The sequence below is a fragment of the Geotrypetes seraphini genome, chromosome 5, assembly GCF_902459505.1.
Source record: "Geotrypetes seraphini chromosome 5, aGeoSer1.1, whole genome shotgun sequence".
NCBI lineage: Eukaryota > Metazoa > Chordata > Amphibia > Gymnophiona > Dermophiidae > Geotrypetes > Geotrypetes seraphini.
Window position 1 is genome coordinate 215,733,649 of NC_047088.1, and position 20,018 is coordinate 215,753,666.

General features: G+C 43.7%; 1 protein-coding gene across 3 annotated transcripts in view; it reads right to left on the reverse strand.

The window, feature by feature from the left end:
- Positions 1-20,018, reverse strand: part of PKP4 (plakophilin 4) — a 287,449-nt gene that overhangs the window by 211,082 nt on the left and 56,349 nt on the right. For all 3 annotated transcript variants that reach the window (XM_033944462.1, XM_033944460.1, XM_033944461.1), the window contains exon 3: positions 14,219-14,349. In XM_033944462.1, the coding sequence (XP_033800353.1) occupies positions 14,219-14,347 (129 nt within the window). In that variant the 5' untranslated portion in view covers positions 14,348-14,349. The remainder of the gene's footprint in view (positions 1-14,218; positions 14,350-20,018) is intronic.

Genomic DNA, 20,018 nt, shown 5'->3' on the forward strand with positions numbered 1-20,018 from the left:
AGAAATTATTTTCTTCGATATTGTGTTGCTGTAGCAACATCAGGAAATATTGATACGAGATCACCACAAAATTTCATAGTTCTATTCTTAAAATATAGGGCTCCTTTTACGAAGGTGCACTAGCGTTTTTAGCGCATGCACCAGATTAGCGCGCGCTAACCATAAAACTACAGACTGCTCAAGAGGCGGTAGCGACTAGCGCGCGCTATTCCACGCGTTAAGGCCCTAATGCGCCTTCGTAAAAGGAGCCTATAGTCTCATTATCCAATCTTTATCCAATTCACTTAAACAAGTGATCAAGAGAATAGACCTAGTTAATATAGTATCTTGGGAATCCTCCAAGAAATTTGTTAAATCAAAACTCTGTAGATACTAATAGGTCTGTCCCTTGATCAGATATTACCTTCTTTTTCTAAGGTATATAATAACAATTCAATATTTGTAAGGACTCCGCATTTGTTAATCCTAATACCTCTTTAAAGTATTTTCTAAGCAATATTTCAGCAGAAATCAAGTGGGTCTTGGGAAAATTAACAAAGCGGAGATTCTTTGATCTAGCTGTGTTTTCCATTTATTCAAACTTTGAATGGATAATACATGAGTTTTTAACTGCAGACATAGAAACTTGCAGCGGTGTAGAAACCTATGACTCCATTGTCATTATTCTATTATCCAATAATAGTAAATTAGAATCAACATTCTCAAATTTTTTTTTACAACATCTGATGAAAAATCTGAAAGACTGTTTAATTGCTGATCTTAATAATCCCTCCATCCTCATATTTACTTGCCATAAATCCTTCAAAGTAATGTCCTTAGGTTCCTCAGGTAGACTCAACTCACCCCCATTACCCTCCAATACAGAAATCACTTCAGGCAATATTGTAAATTGCAATTTTGAGGTAGTGGGCGATTTTGAAGATCCATCTGAGGATGCTATAGGTTCCGAATAGGTCCCATAGCTCCTGACATTGGTGGAGGGGGAGGAGTTCTATTGAGGGGACTCAACAATGCCCTCAATGTAGATAATGAGTCCTGAGTTACAGGAACTGGTGGTAGTACAATCAGGTAGCGGTCCATAGGGCCAGCCAAAGCTGGGGTAGAACTTTTAGGTTTCACCTTCCTTTTGCCCATGAAAACACTCATAAAATAGTTCTTACCCAAGCTTAAAGAACTTCCCGCTGTCCTCGCAACTCCTCGTTACTCCAAGGGGCTCCTAAGGGGCCAGACATGCCCCTTGGCCACATCCTGCGGCCATATGCAGCAGCAGAAGAAGCACTCTTTTCAGATGGAGGAGACAGACCCAGCTGACGTCACCCCAGATGCCTGCCTGAACACAGCACCAGTTACAGGCAGGAGATAGAAGCAGGAAAAGTAAAATAGAAGCTGCAGCTGTCTCCGAAGTAGGCATAGTTCCCTCTGCCGCACACCCAGTCCAGTAACTCCACAAAGTCAGTTCAGCTGCAGCGCTCTTTTCAGATGGACCCAGCTGACGTCACCGTCTGTCTATCCAGATGCCTGCCCAAACATGGCACCAGTTACAGGCAGGAAATAGAAGCAGGAAAAGTAAAATAGAAAGCTACAGCTGTATCCGAAGAAAGCAAAGTTCCCTCTGCCACACACCCAGTCAACTCCAACCAGATTTCTTCACTTTTAAACTCTTGCTCTCAAGCTTGTTTAAATCATATCCACCGTCCACCAACGGCGAAGGCAAGCCAGCGTTTTGCTTAATGCTGAGTTAGGGCTTAGAACCCATCAAACTGGTAAACAGGAAAAGAAAACTGTTATTTTCACTTTCTCAACATAACAGCAGCATTCTTTCCATGATACGAGCACCTACTTTGCACTTGAAATTTAGTACTCACTAATGTGAAATGTGTATTTTTCAAAAATCCACAAACACTTTCCTGCATTTTGACAGTTGTCATCCTGAGGCATTGAAGAAAAGTCTCCCCTTTTTACAGTTTTTAAGGTAGACAGAAATGTTCCACCTTAATGATGTATAAAAGACAAGTAAAGGAACTTAGAAATAGACTATTAAATAGGGGTTATCCAGACTAAGCCTACACTAGAGCTAAATATGTGAACAGAGATCTTTTGTTCTTAGATAAACGAACAGAGGATAAGGAAAGGAATCTAAATTGTGTTTTAAAGTTTGGGAAGGGCATTGGAGGAGTAGCAGCAGACTGGTGAAAACATTGGTCAATAATATAATCGCACCCTATTTTCAAAGAGAAAAGTTTAAGAATTGCGTACAGTAGAAATCAGAATCTAGAACTAGATCTAGAATTACTTCACCTCTTGTCGGTTGCTGAACCAGCTGCTCCATAAAGCCGTCCCTTCATTTTATCAAGGAATATCATGTCCCAAGCTTGCCCTGATATTACATTTACCCAGTCAATATCAAGGTAGTTGAAATCACCCATTATTGATAGCCTCCCTAATTTGTTTATTTATTTCATTTCTATCCCATTCTCCCCAAAGAGCTCAGAACGGGTTACAGGTTGACATACATAATATACAGTTAATAGATTACAATTTGCCATAGTTACAGTACAAGCTTTTTTGATACAAGTTTTAACCTAATTCGACACATACTAGGGATCTAATACCACTGTATATGGAGGGGCATAATCAAAAGATACGTCTAAGTCCATTTTGGACATAGGGCGCTAGTCGCTCAAAGTCGGCAGCAGGAAAATGTCCATTCTCAAAAAGTATGTCTAAATTTTTTTTTTTTTTTTTAATCGTATATTTGGACATCCAGATGTTTGATCGTCCAGACCACCAGTATGTCTATCTTTATACCACATTCTCGACCACAAATTTGTCCAAGTCTCAAACACCCAGAACAAGACCTGGCATTGTGATGAACTGGCCACCCATATATGGCAACAGAGCAGTGGGGCACCTTACAGGGCATTGCTGTGAACTTCACAAAAAGGGTGCCACATAAACATCTCACCAGAACTTCCTTATAGGATATGGTGAGTCCCCCCAAAACACACTATACTCACCTGTCTCCAACCCCAATAGCCCTTATGGCTTAAGGTGACACCTATATGGCAGTAGAGTAGGGTTTTAGGGGGGTGTACATGTTCCACCATAAATGTAGTGGTTAGAGTGGCTTATGGGCCTGGGTCTTCCTATCTATTGTTCACTAGCCCCCCCATGACATCATCCTGGAGTGCCGAGAAAATATTTGGCACTTTTTTCAGCACTTGCTTGAACATGCAGAAAATTATTTTTGCTTTTTTTCAGCACTTGTTTCAGCATGGTGGGAAAGCTTGTATGCCTAATTAATCCTGCTGTTGTTGCTGGAGTGCAGATAGAAGAGTTCAGCAAACCAGAGATACTGTATACGATATCCATATCTGGTACAGTACTGCTTCTCTTTCAGGAACAGGTCATATCTCCCTCCACATTCGCAGTATGGCTACAAAGCGTAAGACTTCAAGTTTTATTTGCAATTTCACAGTATTTGCAAGGGGGAGTGTGGCACAGTGGTTAAAGCTACAGCCTCAGCACCCTGGGGTTGCGAGTTCAAACCCACGCTGCATCTTGTGACCCTGGGCAAGTCACTTAATCCCCCCATTGCTCCAGGTACACTAGATAGATTATGAGCCCACCGGGACAGATAGGGAAAAATGCTTGAGTACCTGAATAAATTCATATAAACTGTTCTGAGCTCTCCTGGGAGAACGGTATAGAAAATTGAATAAATAAATTTAACCAAAATACTGCGAATAAAATAGAAAAAGTTATTTGCGGATTTTTGGTATTTGTGGGCCGGCTTTGCCCCTAAGCCCCCGCGAATATAGAGGGAGAAGTGTACTGAAGTACAAAAGTAAAAGAGAAGGCCAATGAATTAACCTATCGAAGCCCAAGTTTTTACCTTTCCAGGTTTGAATGAGCAGGTAAGATATTCCATTGGAGTTTTTCTCCCCTTAGCAGATTCTCATTCAGCACCTTTTCAGGAGGGAAGCCTTGAATCAGAAAAATCTCCTGCAGCCAAGTAGAGCAGTTTTCAATGCAATGAAAGATGACTTATCCTTAATCTTTGGGGGAAAAAAAGTTCTAGTAGACAGACACCAGATAGCAATATTCTACCTAAATAAGCAAAGTGAAATGGACTTCTACTACACATTGTCAGAAAAATGTTGAAAACTTAAGGGGCCATCCCATACTGGATCTAACAGACATTTTTTTTAACACCATGCATCCAAGAATGGGATAGCTGACAGTGTTGTCAGAAATTAAAACCTTATGAATAAGTCAGAAGATAAAAGTCCACATTCTTGCTTTGAAGGGACTTCACTAGTTCTCTTTAAAATAAAGGGAATGCGAAACTCCTTCTTCATACTCCAGAAGACCAAGAGACGTCAGCTCGCAGCAGACATTTTCACAGGACTGAAATACTGCCCCGATTTATGTTCCACTCCTTTTCACTTCCTCAATTCCACAGAGTCCCAAGACCATTCAGAAGATGGCTCAGAAGTTTAGTGACCTTTATACCTTTATCCGTGGTCCCGGTAATTCGCGGTATTTTCCGACCGCGAAGGGGAGGCAGGAGAGGGCAGCCAGAGCATCGGCGAGTGAAGGAAATCACTCGCGATATGCTCCGACCGCCTCTTCCTGTACTAAAGTTGGGCCTCACCAATCAGGAGCTGCGTGTCAAAGTGATTTCCTTCACTCGCTGGCGTTCTGGCTGCCCTCTCCTGCCTAAAAACCATATTTGCGGTTTTTCGACATTCGCGGGGGTTCCTGGAACCTCCGCAAATATCAGGGAGTACTGTATTTAGTTTCCTGTTCAATCTATTCTTGCCATGAGGTGTACATGGCATCTGGGGAGCCTCCCTATTAAGTCTCTCAATAGCAAAGATTACTATAGTTCTCCAATCAAATTAGCATGTAATTGAATTTTTTATATCTATGTCCAGAAATTATATTATACAATTAATTTAAAATATACTTTGGTTTATTAGTACCTGGAAGACAAAGCTTCACTCAGGCAGGTATTGTTAATTGTTCTTGAAATCATTCTTTTATCAGCCTAACTTCCCTCCTGTGTGTTTGTGAACTGAGTGTTTTGTGCATTCCCTCCTGTGTGTTTGTGAAAATTGTCCAACCTCATGGTTTTATCAGTCAAACTTCTCTCCTATCTTTTTCCTCAGGTTCAGAGTTGAAAATTTCTCATTGTTTTCTAAGCCTCATTCTGGTGCTCCAATAGCCTTTCAAATCTCTCTGGTGGCTCCAGCAGTTTTTGTTCCAAGTCTCATTCTGGTGTTTCAATAGTCTGTCTCAGTGCATTCCAAACCTCACTCTGGTGCTCCAACAGTTTCTTGATGTGTTTCAAAGCCTTATTCTGGTGCTGCACCCCCCCCCCCCCAAAAAAAAAAAAATCTCCTCCTCAATGAATTTTCCCAAACTTGACATCTAGCTAAATCACTTTCTAAAATGTAACTTCTCCCAATTACATCAAAATCCTTAGAGCCATTTTCAAGGAAAAAAATTTCCAACATACAATTATTGCTCTCTTTATAGTATAGGATTTTTTTTTTTTTTAAATCAAATCATAAGAATGTGAAGGTGTGCTCAGAAATGATAAAATATTACCAATTTCTGGCCAAACTGGGAGAGACAGACAGACAGTCTGATATTCAGATAAGCAGCTAATTGTTACTTTATAAAAATCTATTATGAATATTAATTCAGACAAAATTGACAAGCATAATTTTGAACAGTGCAATGATGGACATTGGCGGGTACTCTGGCGCTTTATCATTTTTGATCATATTTTCACACATGATTTGATATAAACAAAGATAATATCTTAAATTCATGATATACTGGAATTACCAGGTCTAGATATAAAAAACACCCGATACCAGATGGTTCCAGGAGTATTTACATTTTTAGTTAAAAATTTCCCTCCCATTTTTTTTAAGTGGGGGATGTAGAATGCCAGATTATCTTCTCTCCATTGTTCTTAGAAAACAAAGGACATTCTCATTATGGTTTTGAAAGCCTCTATAAGGAAATTGTGATGTGTAAATTACATTACATTAGGGATTTCTATTCTGCCATTACCTTGCAGTTCAAGGCGGATTACAAAAGAATTATCCAAGATGTATTACAACAAGAACTTACATTAAAAAAAATTGGTCATTTTCAAAGAGAGTAAGAAATGGGTTAGGTTATTTGTTTGAGGTAGTTGGCTTTAGTGAGAGGTGGAGTTTGAGACTTGCGGTATTATTTCTTTTTTCAGAGTTTTCTTGAAGAGTATGGTCTTTATTTCTTTTCTAAAAGTCTTGTAGTCGAGGGATGCCGTCAGTAGATTGGCGATTTGGTTGTCTAGTTTGGCTGCTTGAGTGGCCAGGAGGCCATCATATAGTTTTTTCCGTTTGACCTCCTTAATTGGGGGGGTATGAGAATGGGGTGTGAGTTTTCCTATGTCTGGTTGCGGTGTTGTGGATGAGGCGGTTATTCAGGTAGTTTGGTAAATAGAAAGGATTCTCCTTGTAGTGTGATCAGAGACATCTGGATCCCATTCACTGTACATTGTTTAACCTATCCTCTTTTGACCTCATCTAAACACCAAAGCAGCTTCTCGTATCAACATTTCAGGGGTATTTGCATAGAAAACTTTAATAAACAATCTTCCAGTGTCCTGGAATCTGACTGTAGTTCTCATTCAACATACAATGCCATCTCTCAAATTTCTGGGTGTCTAAAGTTCTTATCAAGGTAGTATGTGGCTAAGAGTTGAAGCTAGAAGCCTGCAGTACAGCCACAGGAGCTGCACAAAGTATAGAAACCAAGGGATAGTTATCTTTTGAGCAGCATAAAAGGAGACAGCTTCAGAAGATCCCATTCTGATTAATGACAGATTCTAAGGAATGCTAGAAAGATGCATCTTTGCTAATGAAACAGTGACACTTGCATTTTGCCCTATGGACATTGGCTGGCCTTTGTTCCTGACATAAACCTGGCTCTACTACTGTTCCTGGTTCTTGACTTTCACTTGGCTCCTCCTCACTGTTCTTTAGGCCTTAGACTCTCCAGGGTACACCGCTATTGTGGAGTGTAAGTAGGCAGATATTCTCACAACCCATCCTCCTCCCCTGGTTGGCTTCTTAAGCTAGTTATCTGAACGGAGATACCTCACAGGAGACGCGCGCCCCGACTCGGACGGGAGGGCACTCGCGCATGCGCAGTGCAGCACTCGTAAGCTCTTACAAAGATCTGCTTGCGAGGCTGTTCGCTGCGGGGCTCCGTCGGTGACATCACCCACCTGTTCAGAATATCTGCCTGCTGTCCCTGGATAACAACTGTTACGGTAAGTAACTCTGCTTTCTGGAAGAACTAGAGATAATGTTGGATACAAAACCAGTGCCTATAGCTTGCTCACTTTGCATGCCGATATGAAAGCTACTAAGTATAGGACATTCAATCTCCAGATAATGTATCACCCTGGTGATAGTGCACTTACACTCCACAATAGCACATCCTTGCCCAGATGAAATGGTCCTGCCAGGTATTATGAATCAGCCACACTAACTGTTTGTTATCAATGGAGAAAGCAATGCTGCTTTCCTTTAACACAAGTTCATGGAGAACAGACAAATGCACAAAGCCATCCACCATTTTGAGAAGTTTTCCATGGCACTGAAAATAAGAAAAAGGAACCACAATAGCAGCCATGTGCACAAGAACTCCCAAATAGGCTCAGAAAAGGTCTTGGTCTTTTTGAGGAAAGAGAGCAAGTCAATATCAGCACCCACTAATATGCCTCATTTATCCTACTGTCTATGAAGAATCCCTTTTACTGGTACACAGTGTCACTTGCATGATATTTTCTATCATTGATTCTCATCTGGGATGCAGTAGTTAAAGTCCATTGGATTCTGATTCCTATAATATGGCTCAACTATTTAACTCATTAACATCCCATTAATCGGCATTAGCTAAGGGTTAAAACCTTCTTCTAGTGTCATATCTTTAAAGTTTAATTAACAGCTAGTAGTACTCAAGATCATGCCACAATACACAAGTTTTCTATATAATATAATAGTGTGCACTAAGATGTCAAATGACTCAGAATGTTTAGAAATGTGAATTCTTTATAACGATTTATCAATCCATAGCACTTTTAAAAAAGAAATTCATCACCTAATTTTTTTTAAATTTTAGATTAATTAAGATGTTACCATTTCAAGCTCAAGAAAGGGAAAAAAAATCTGCATTTGTGTTCTTGATCTGAAAATGTGAGTAGGAAAAAAAACAAACTACTAACCTGGTGACTGGAGATGCAGCTTTAATTATGAGAGAACTAATTTTTATTAAATAATAAAATTCAGCATTGTGCATGGTATCATTCATTCTAGGCACTAACATTTGGAGCCTCAGAATTACTATTCGGTTACAATTAGTTGTTAATCCTTTGAAAGGAATAGAAGACTCGTTGCCAAGGTGTGGCAACTTTAATTTTCTTATGAATCAAGGATTACTTCAGGTGTACATCCTATATAATAAAACCCTAGAGCGCTCATGCGCTCTTGAAATTTCGTGATCCCTGCCGCCGTGATTTCTGATCCGTGGCAGCCAATCCGGCGGCAGGGAAAATTCTGGCCACTCCCCTCCTCCCGCCCTCACTCATCAATCGCTGGAGGAAGCGCAGGCAAGCTCTCTCCCTGCCCGCGTCCTCGCCGCCCCGATTGGTGCTGGTGGCGGCTGCCGGGAGGAGGGCTTCGTGGAGCGCCACCGCACGCCAACACCTTCAGTCTCCTTAGCGTCCTCGCCATCCCGATTGCCGCTTCCGTGACGCAGGCGGGGATAGGAAAGGGTAAGGGAGCCGAGTCAGCGGGTTTGGGCTGGGAGGGAAGAGAAGCGGTCTGCCTCGGGTTTTTCAAGGTCTGGCTTCTTCGGGCAGCAGCAGCGTTTACAATTCGCTGCTGTTGCCGGCTTTAGGCCTTCCTCTCTGGCAGGTCCTGCCTACTTTCTGTTTCAGGAAGATGACCCGACAGAGAGGAAGACCTGAAGCTGGCAACAGCAATGAATTGTGAATGCTGCTGCTGCTGCCCGATGAAGTTCAAGGAGGAAAGGAAGCAGAGGGGGAGAGAATGGCTTGGAGGGAAGAAGATATGGCAGGGCATGGAGGGAAGTAGGATTGTATGCCAGACCAAGGGAAAAGGAAAGGGGAAAGGAAGGAGGAGATGCCATATGGAACAGAGAGAGAGAGGGCGGACGCTGGATGGAAAAAGACAGGGCAGTGAATGGAAGGGGCAAGACAGAGGGCGAACAGTAGATAGAAGGGGTAGACAGAGGGAGACAGACACTGAATGGAAGTGTGAGGGAGAGGAGGGACAGCCACTGAATGGAAGTCTGAGGGACAGGAGGAGCAGACGTTGGAAGGAAGTGGGGAGGAGAAAGAAAAAAGGGCACATGCAGGATTGAGGGAAGAGGATAGAGTTAGAAATAAAGATAGACAGGGGGCCAGGGAGAGACAGACAGAAAGAATGACAGACAGACAGCATCCAAGGAGAGAGGCAAATAAAAAAAAACCAAAACCACAGACATGTACTCTAGCACCCGTTAATGTAACGGGCTTAAACACTAGTGTTTAATATAAGGAAGCTACAAACAGGTAAGGTGTTCTACAGTATACTAGCCTTTTTGGATCTGAGGTCTTAAATTACTACCTTGGGAAAACTTCAGATCTAGGCATTCTGCCATACAGGAAGGGTGTGAACACTGAAATTCATTCAAACTCGTTTCTATGGATGCAAATGTCCAGACATTAAAACCTACACAATTACAAAACATTTAAAATATTTTACAATAATAGACACACTGTTTAATTAACATTCCTCAACTATTTACAAAAAAAAAAATTAAAAAAAAGGAGGAGGAGTTCACAACACTGGACTTGAAAGATAAAAAAAATGTCTGGAAAACCTGGAAACATTTAACAAAACATTAACCGTCTTTAGCTTCAGAACACTTAGTGCCTGTATCCTTTGATCTATTCCTAAGAATAAGTTCCCAATAAAAACATAAGAATTGCCATACTGGAACAGACTGAAGGTCCATCAATTCTCCCTTACTTTTACCTCCCCCTTTGTCCAGCAGCATCCCTTCTTTGCTCCCCTTGTCCAACAGTAGCCCTTCTCCTTTACTTTTACCTCCCCCCTGTCCAGCAGCACCCCTTCTCCATTCCTTTTACCTCCCCCCTGTCCAGCAGCACCCCTTCTCTGCTTCCCCTCTCCAGCAGTAGCCCTTCTCTCTTACTTTTACCTCCTCCCTGTCCAGAAGTACCCCTTCTCCCTTACCTGCTCTCCCTGTGCAGCATCCGCTAGACCGAGCAGCCTCAGGGATTTTGCTAGGCCCTTCCGCCTTGCATTATCAAAGTGGGCCGGCCTAGCAAATGCCCTGCAGCTGCTTGATGAAACCGCAGCTGCTGCTGCTGGTCTGGCCTCGGGCTGGGGAAACCCCGCTAATCCCTGTCTGTGTGCCTGGCAGCAGTGCCTTGACCCCTAGAGACCTGGACATTTTCCATTCGAGGCGCAGGTTGGCTGGGATGTGGGAGGGGGGAAGCCATTGCGGCGTATGCGCATAATGGAGGCCAATAAGAGAAACCACCGCAGGGTCCTACTGCGCATGTGGGATAACGGCACTATGGAGGCAAGGAACACAGAGTATATGTGTATATATATATATATATATATATATATATATATATATATATATATATATATACACATATACTCTGTGTATGTATGTATGTATGTATGTATGTATGTGTGTTGTGATGGAGATTCCCCAGAGTCTGACAGGAACCCAAAATGAGAAGCTCCTCCTCCTTTGGATACTTTGTTATAAAGAATTCAGCAAGCTAATTCACTAGGGAGTCCACTCCTGCAGGAAGCTTCAAGTGCTAATTCCACCATAGATTATTTGCGTTCACAACAAAAGAGGGAGCTAGAGACAGCAGCACAATATCCTTGGCTCCATAGACAATGTAGCAGGTCACACCATGTTTCTACTGCTTCTGACTTGTGAAGTCCAACCATCTCTCATCAGCTGTAGACTCGCAGATAAGAGACACACAGCTGGAACAGAATGGTGGTGAACCAAAGCCTGAGCCAATGAAATGGGCTGAGCAGGCAGAGGACACTTGGAATGAAGTGGAGGAGATGGAATGCGCTGTTGCTAAACAATGGAAGGAAATGCTTTAGAAAGTGTAAGTTTCTGAAAAGCCACAGCTGTACAAACTTACCTTTATTTTTTGGATTATAAGGTTTATTTCTGCTGCATTAAACTGGACTGGACTGGAGTTGACGATAAAAGGAACAAGTCAGCAGTGCCTAGAGAAAAGTCACTGCTAAATGAACTTACCTTTCCAGACACAGCCATCTCTGGCAAAACGTGGCCACATTGGGCACTGTATCTTAGGAGTATAATGAATAAAGTTATTCTTCATACGGCCATATAGTAATTATACTATATCATACAGCCTGCTACTTTTCTTCTAACCTCGCCTTAGGTCCAAAACCAGATGGGGACCTCTCCTACTGGTATTGCCTACCTATCTCCACTCCAGGGTGACCCATTGTTGCACTTGTACTTAGTGATCTCAGATCTCTGTTTAGAGGAAGACTGGATTCTACTAGAGAATCAGCTTTTTTTTTTTTTAACCAAGCATCAGCCATGTGAACTTTTTGCCACATCTACTATTAAGGCCTACTTCAGCTATAATTTCAGAAAGTGCCATAAAACCTCTTTTCTCATTAGCTTTTCAGGTCCCTAGCAAAATCTTGGATCCTGACCCATGTCATAAGCTATGTTCCCTCTAAGATGAGCACGTGAGCAATTTTTCATACATTCTAAGAGTATCGCTCACAGATTTTTTTTTATTTGTTTAAATTTTCTTTTATTAAGAAAAGAAGAATACAAAGAAGTAAACCACAATCTGAATACAAAGAACCAGGAACAAATCAAAACACAAGCCAAAAGGGTCTACTGCGTGGTTTCTGCGCGGAGACAAAAGATACTCATCAAAAGCCAAGAACAACCCACCCCCCCAAGCCCCCCCCAACCCCACCCCTCACCCCCCAAGCACTCCAGAGTCAGAAATTCAGAAGAGCACTTCGGGCACCCGGAGACAAATTGTCCCAGACCGGAGCCCAAATCGCTCGGAATTTCTTCCATTGACCAGGGCCACTTTTCTTAGTATCCAAATATTCATACTTCAACAAAGTAAACAGTTCATTTTTCCACATTGTGAGGGTAGGCACCTCAGCCTGCCTCCATAACAAGAGGATACATTTACGAGATAACAAAAAAGCCTTCTTCAGCAACAGGGAATTACCCCTAGAAAGTCCCAAAGAGGTAAAGTGATAAAAAAGAAAAACCTTTGCTCCAAGGGGAAGTCGTTTCTTTAAGATCGTCTGTAGATGAAGCCCAACAAAAGACTAGAAGGTTTGTATTCTGTCACAGGACCAAAACATATGAAACAAACCAGCAGGGGCAGAACGGCATTTAGGGCATTCAGCATGAGTAGCAATACCAGCCACCAAGGCCTTATAAGGGGAAATGTAAAGTCTCAACAAGAATTTAGTGCTGTTCCTGCAACACCACTGAGCGAGTCAGTCTCGGACGATGTCGCATGAGGAGACGCAAATCCTCACCAGTGATCTGCTCTGTAGAGGCAAGGTCCAGATTCCAAACAACAGCCACTGCATCATAATTCCAAGGTGCCGAAAAACTGCCCAAGCTGATCTGATGAAAGGAGATACTCATACTGGTCGAACGGGACAGGGTCAAAGTCTCCCAAACCATGTCCGCCTTATCTTCATGCAAAGTAGAGCGATCCAGGGAGTGCAGATAGTGACTGACTTGACCATAGGAAAGCCAATCCCGAGCCTGTACAACACCCCGAGCCTGGAGAGCAGGGAAGGAAACTGGAAGGCCCTGTGCCGTTACCACGTCCCGCACATAACAAAGGCCATTGGTTGACCAAGTGCTCACAGATTTTAGATGGTCACTCACAAAAATAGCCACGGGAGTGGACTGCTGGGCACGATGGACCACTGGTCTGACCCAGCAGTGGCAATTCTTTTGTTCTGATGTGGTGAAATATTTGCAAATCTGGAAAATTGTGGGTTTTTAGAACTTGCTCACACAAAACGCATTTTTTAGAACTTGTCGCTCAGATGACAAAAAATTTGCACGCACCTGTCCAATCCTTAGGGGGAGTATTGGTCATACGTATACTGAACTGAAACTTTTGTAAACTGCTGTATTTGTTCTGGATAAGTCTCTTAACCCTCCACTGCCCCAGGTAAAAGACTTAGAATGAGAACCTACTAGGTAAAGAAAAAGCGCCTGCATGTAATATACATAAACAGCTTTGCTTGTACCCACAGAACGGCAGCATATCAAATCCATGACCCTTGATCCTTTGTATTAAAAAAAGAATAAGATCAACTGAAGGTACTAAAATAAAAGAAAAAATTTTTATAAATTGGCTTCTCTGCCTGCAGGATTTGGTATCATATATCTCTTCTGTTGCAGTTCAGCTCCTGTGCTTGATGCTCCTCCCCTCAATGTCTTAATAGGTCTTTGCAGGATATCAAGAATACCTAGAATTCCTTTGGACATAACACAAACACTGTCTGTGTTTGAGCTCCCCCAGCACAGACAGAGACAGAAGACTTCTACGATATATGTGTCCTTTCAATCCCCTCTTACGTCATGAAAATGACATCATAGACATGACCAATTCCAACGTGGGTTTACTCATCAGTTTCTGTAGTTTTTCCAAACAGCTTTAGCAATCTATGATGACCATTCTAAACCTCAACTTTAATCTGTGAATTTCCTCATCAGTGGAAGGGGCAGAAGCATTGATTCGTGGTTAGCAATCAAAAAGATTCTTAAAATCAGGTGTATTACAAAGCCCAGACAACAGCTGAACACTGATATTTTTTCCTTTACATCAAATATTACTTGTTCAAATCAGTAAGTTCCAGTTGCAAAAAAACAAAAAAACAAACAACCATCATTAAATACTAGATGTATGACTGAAATAAAATTATAAAATTACAGGAACCAACTTTATAGTTTCTACCCGACACTACACTTAAAAGATGGAACACAAAAGTGTTACTTTGCTTCATTTACTTTTAAAATAGATCATAAGAGATGAAAATAGTACCTGCTCTTTTACAGAAGCTAATATAGTGGTTGCAGTCGTCTCAGGCTCCATGCCTGGAACTGTGGATACTTCCTGGGTGGTCTGTGGTACTACTTCCTCCACCAATGGAACCTGCTCTGGAGCTGGCATTTCTGTTGCAAAAATAATAATTGATTATAGCTACTTATACTTTTTCAATATTTCCTTTTGTAGTAATATACAACAAACATGTCATTTTCAATTATAGATTTTATGAACAAAGAATATTTATGAGTAGTCCAGACCAATCCAGCAGATAGAGGCAGATAACTCAGACATTTCAGTGACATTATCAGGATAAGAGATGGTATGACCTAGAACTTGCCTGTATTCTATTGATAAACCAGATCTGAAACAACTGAGCAATATAGATTAGTTATATAAATCTACTTTGTACAACACTTCCAAGTGGCAGATGTACAATATTACCTAAATTGTACCCCAGCATATAGAACTTTATAATTCTCCCTGGAAGAGCCCTATGAGACCGATCTCTAAAAGAAAGGCTAGTGAATAATCACCACATATAGCCATAGTGTAAGCCAGAATTCAAACAGAAAAGATATCTGGACTAGATGACACTCTAGGCAATCTAAGTACCAGGGTGAAGAGAGAGTAATACCTTTTCACATTGTTCTAACAAGATAAAAATCACTTAAGGATTCTAGCCCAAGACTGCCTCACTAAGATATAAGAAACTATTCTTCAACTCATCAAGAGGGACTCAGTGAAGGCCAATTAATAACTAGGACCTTTTTAATCATAAATTTTTATTGAAAATTATCATACAAGTAATAACAAAGAAAACAATTAAATCATACATAGAAACCATGTATAGCGATGAAAGGTAAGGCCCTCCCCAGTATGGCCATGCCAGCCACAAACAGTGGCCCAACCAGAAAAGAAAGCACATAGTAGCTAAATTGAACAGTATTATATTACTGAGCACATATCATGTATAAACAGACTATCCATATAGCATTGAAACACTCTAACCTCAAACATAACCTTAATGCCCCAATCCACACCCTTTACCTCTGAGAATCAGACATGGTACCGTACTTAAAATGTTTTTTTCAAAAAGAGCATTATATATATACAGTCATGTGAAAAAATTGGGACACCCCATGAAACATTCAGTTCTTTCTTAAGAAATGTTCACATATCGATGTCAAATCTTTTTTTTCCCCCCTCTGGAAAAGAAAGTGATGTAATTGCAGGTAAACAACTAAATTTTTCCTTGATTTAATCATGAATCAAAAGATAGCCACAAAAATGTGTATTCTGAGGAATAAGTTAGGACACCCCCACATATCCTCCCCAATTAAATTGGCTCAAGTCACACACAGGTGTATCACATCAGGTGCACATGATTAGAACACTGTTACTCAGCATTTTGAAGGAGGTTTGCCCTACATAAACCTCAGACATTAGTTTGGTGTGCTCATGACTGCTGCAGTAAGAGTGAATACCATGGTGAAATCAAAAGAGCTGCCTGAGGCTTTCAGAAAGAAGACTGTAGCAGCTTATAAGCCTGGTAAAAGATTTAAAAAGATCTCAGAAAAAAAATTGATATTAGCCATTCCACGGTCCGGAAAATAGTGTACAAGTGGAGGACTTTCCAAACAACTGCCAACATGCCCAGGTCTGGTCATCCAAGCAAGTTGACCCCAAGAGCAGACCACAAGATGCTAAAAGAAGTCTCCAAAAACCATAAAATGTCATCATGGGACCTACAGCAGGCTCCTGTGCATGCCTCTACAATCAGAAAGAGACTACACAAATTTAACTTGCATGGGAGATGTGCAAGGAGGAAACCTTTGCTCTCTAAGAGAAACATCAAGGCCAGACTGAAGTTTGCCAGAGAGAATGTAGACAAACACCAGGACTTCTGGAATAGTGTTCTATGGAAAGAGGAGTCTAAAATTGAATTATTTGGACACCAGAAAAGAGGACATGTTTGGCGTACACCAAGCATTCCAGGAAAAGAACTTCATACCAACTGTGAAGCATGGAGGTAGAAGTGTCAAAGACATCGGGCCACAGCTCCTAATACTTCCAAGCAGGAACCTATGACTTGGCAGCCCCCCTGGAACCATTTCTTAAGCCAGAAACAGTGTGTCAAAGGAAGGGCAAACAGAATCAGCATTTACCTGCAGCCATGCCCTCTATGTGGCTAGCATGGGCAGGCCTGCATGCTCGGTCCAATTCAGACCTGGGGCTCCAGTGGCCTCAGCAGTTCCCCTATTCGCTTGGGTGTGCTCCAAATAAGTTTCCTTGGGTATTTTTATCATGGCTGTAAAAGCAGACTTTTAACAGATCTATTCCCTGTACCAGAGAATACTACTAAAATAGGCAGAATTAATGAAACTACCTGAATGCTGCAGGGAAGCCTGTTAGAATCGCACCTAAACAAGGTGAGGGGGAACTTGCTTCCCTCTAGCAAGGTCCCACGAGGCCAAGCCAACACCTCACCCAGTGGGCACTAAGAAGCACAACTGAGGGCAGTGGAGTCAAGCTCTGCACTTGACCAGGTCTGGTCAGAGGCTTTGAGTGATCATTAAGCTCAAACTCACTGTGTGGCTTAGAGCCAACAGAACGAGAAGCTAGGCCAAAGACAGGAGCACCAGCCTGAGGCTTAGATTGTCAAAGGATGGGCTGCTATTGCAGCCATTCTGGTAGCAAATTTAAAAAAGTGAGTCATTCTCCCCAAAAAATGCTCATGTAAATGAGGTTGGTGGAGAGTAGCGAAGACTCGCTAAATTTGCATGTGCCCATCGTTGGTGATAGCGATGTGCACAAGCGCAGAAAAACACAAACACACAACAGAATAGCAGGAGAAATGTTCAATCTCTCCTGCAGCCAACCAACAACTCCCCCCCCCACCACCAAGCAGAAGGAAAGATGCCCACTCTCCTGCTGCTAAACAAATCCCCCACCGCAATGGGAGGGATGCCCACTCTCTCCCACTCCTAAGGGGGGGGGGAAAAGGTTCGCTTGGCAGCAGGAGAGATGCCTAATTTCTCCTGCTGCCACACAACACCCCCCCTGTCTGCGACACTTCTTCCCCGTACCTTAAAATAGTTGGCTGACTGGAGGAATGCCTACTCCTTCAAGCCAGCTGGCCCGCCTCTTCAAAATGGGCATTCCCCTCCCCGGTGCATCCTGGGATGCAGCAGGTGGGGACAACCTGGGCCAATCAGAGCCTCAGGCCCCTCCCATGATGCACCGGGAAGGAGCCTAAGGCTCTGATTGGCCCGAACGCCCCATAGAAGGTGACTTAGGCGTACAGACCAATCAGAGCCTCAGGCCCCTCCCCAATGAATCCCAGGATGCACTGGGAAGGACCATTTTGAAGAGGCGGGCCAGCTGGCCAGAGTGAGTAGGCATCCTTCTGGTTAGCCATCTAATTTAAGGTACAGAGGAGAAGGGTCGGAGGGAGGGGGATGTTGTGTGGCAGAGGGAGAGAATAGGCATCTCTCCTGCTGCTGTTGGGGGGTGGGTGGAGGAAGCATCTCTCCTGCTGCTGCTGGGGGGGGGTGGAGGAAGCATCTTTCCCGCTGCTGCTGGGGGGGTGGAGGAATCATCTTTCCCGCTGCTGCTGGGGGGGTGGAGGAAGCATCTCTCCTGCTGCTGGGGGGGTGTAGGAAACATCTCTCCTGCTTCTGGGGGGGTGGAGGAAGCACCTCTCCCGCTGCTGGGGGGGGGGAGGGTGGAGAAAGCACCTCTCCCGCTGCTGAGGGTGGTGATGGAGGAAGCATCTCTCCCGCTGCTGGGGGGGGTGGGGTGGAGGAAGCATCTCTCCCGCTGCTGGGGGGGAGGGGGTGGAGGAAGCATCTCTCCCGCTGCTCGGGGGGGTGGAGGAAACATCTCTCCCGCTGCTGGGGGGGGGTGGAGGAAGCATCTCTCCCGCTGCTGGGGGGGTGGAGGAAGCATCTCTCCCGCTGCTGGGGGGGTGGAGGAAGAATCTCTCCCGCTGCTGGGGGGGGGTGGAGGAAGCATCTCTCCTGCTGCTGGGGGGGGGTGGAGAAAGCATCTCTCCCGCTGCTGGGGGGGGTGGAGGAAGCACTTCTCCCGCTGCTGGGGGTGGGGGGGGTGGAGGAAGCACCTCTTCCGCTGCTGGGGGGGTGGAGGAAGCATCTCTCCTGCTGCTAGGGGAGAGGAGGAAGCATCTCTCCCGCTGCTAGGGGGGAGGAAGCATCTCTCCCGCTGCTAGGGGAGGAACCATCTCTCCCGCTGCTAGAGGGGGGAGGAAGCATCTCTCCCGCTGCTAGAGGGGAGGAAGCATCTCTCCGGCTGCTAGAGAGGGAGGAAGCATCTCTCCGGCTGCTAGAGAGGGAGGAAGCATCTCTCCGGCTGCTGGAGGAGGGGGGTGAGGAAGCATCTCTCTGGCTGCTGGAAGAGGGGGTGAGGAAGCATCTCTCTGGCTGCTGGAAGAGGGGGGGAGGAAGCATCTCTCCGGCTGCTGGAAGAGGGGGGGAGGAAGCATCTCTCCGGCTGCTGGAAGAGGGGGGGAGGAAGCATCTCTCCGGCTGCTGGAAGAGGGGGGAGGAAGCATCTCTCCGGCTGCTGGAAGAGGGGGGGGAGGAAGCATCTCTCCGGCTGCTGGAAGAGGGGGGGGAGGAAGCATCTCTCCGGCTGCTGGAGGAGAAACATCTCTCTCGCTGCTGGGGGGGAAGCATCTCTCCCGCTGCTGAGGGGTTCACTTGGCAGCGGGATAGAGTGGGCATCTCTCCTGCTGTTTGGTGGGGCAAGGGGGTTGTGTGGTAGTGGGAGAGAGTGGGCCTCTCTCCCACTGCTGGGGTTTAAAACAGTACTGCCAGAGTTTTAAACAGTGCTGTCACTGTACTGGCACCCCTGGAGCAGGCGTTGATTTTTTTTGCCAAAAGCTGACGCCAGTCTTAGAAAATAACTCAATGATTTTTTTTATAATCAACCGGCGTGCTCATTTTAATGTTGAAGATCCCATTTGCATGGCAGTGTTGGAGACTGCTAGAAAGCTTGCTAAAGACAGAGATAAGCCGTTTTGATAGTCTGTCGCTAAAATGCGTGCAGGCTAAACCGTTGGAAACCAGTTTAGCAACCGTGTTAAAGTTTTGAGAATCTGGTCCCGAGAGACCTACCATCTACTAAAAGTAGAAAAAATACTTTTGTCTGAGCACTAGACCTTATACTGATGAGATTACTAAAAAGATTTTTTTTTCTCTGCCTTCGTCTGCTGCAAGAAAGGAGTAATACCTCCTTGTTTAGAATAATGCAAGCTGATGCTAAAGAAGATCTTTTTCCTGGATGGCAACTCAAAATATGGAACCTAGCATCATCTACGCACAGTTTGAATTATCTTACACCTTTTCATTAGTAGTTACATTCATGTGTAGAAATATCCCTGTCCTTTGAAGCCCATAGACTGTAAGCCCTTATTTACTAATGAAGGTTAAAGTGGTGTTATGCACTTAGTAAGTAAATAGGACCCAATGAGAATAATGGGACTTGCAATATATGTTATAAAAGATGGGGGAAGCCACTGCTTGCCCTGGATTGGTAGCATGGAATATTGCTACTCCTTGGGTTTTGGCCAGGTACTAGTGACCTGGATTGGCCACCATTAGATCGGGCCACTGGGCTTGATGGACCACTGGTCTGACCCAGTAAGGCTATTCTTATGTATCCAACTGCTCAGATCCTCCTGCAAATGCTCACACAATCTGCTCATAGATTTTATATGTCTCGTCACCTGTCATTATTCCCTTTTCCATATCAACAGGCCCACAAATATTGTTGG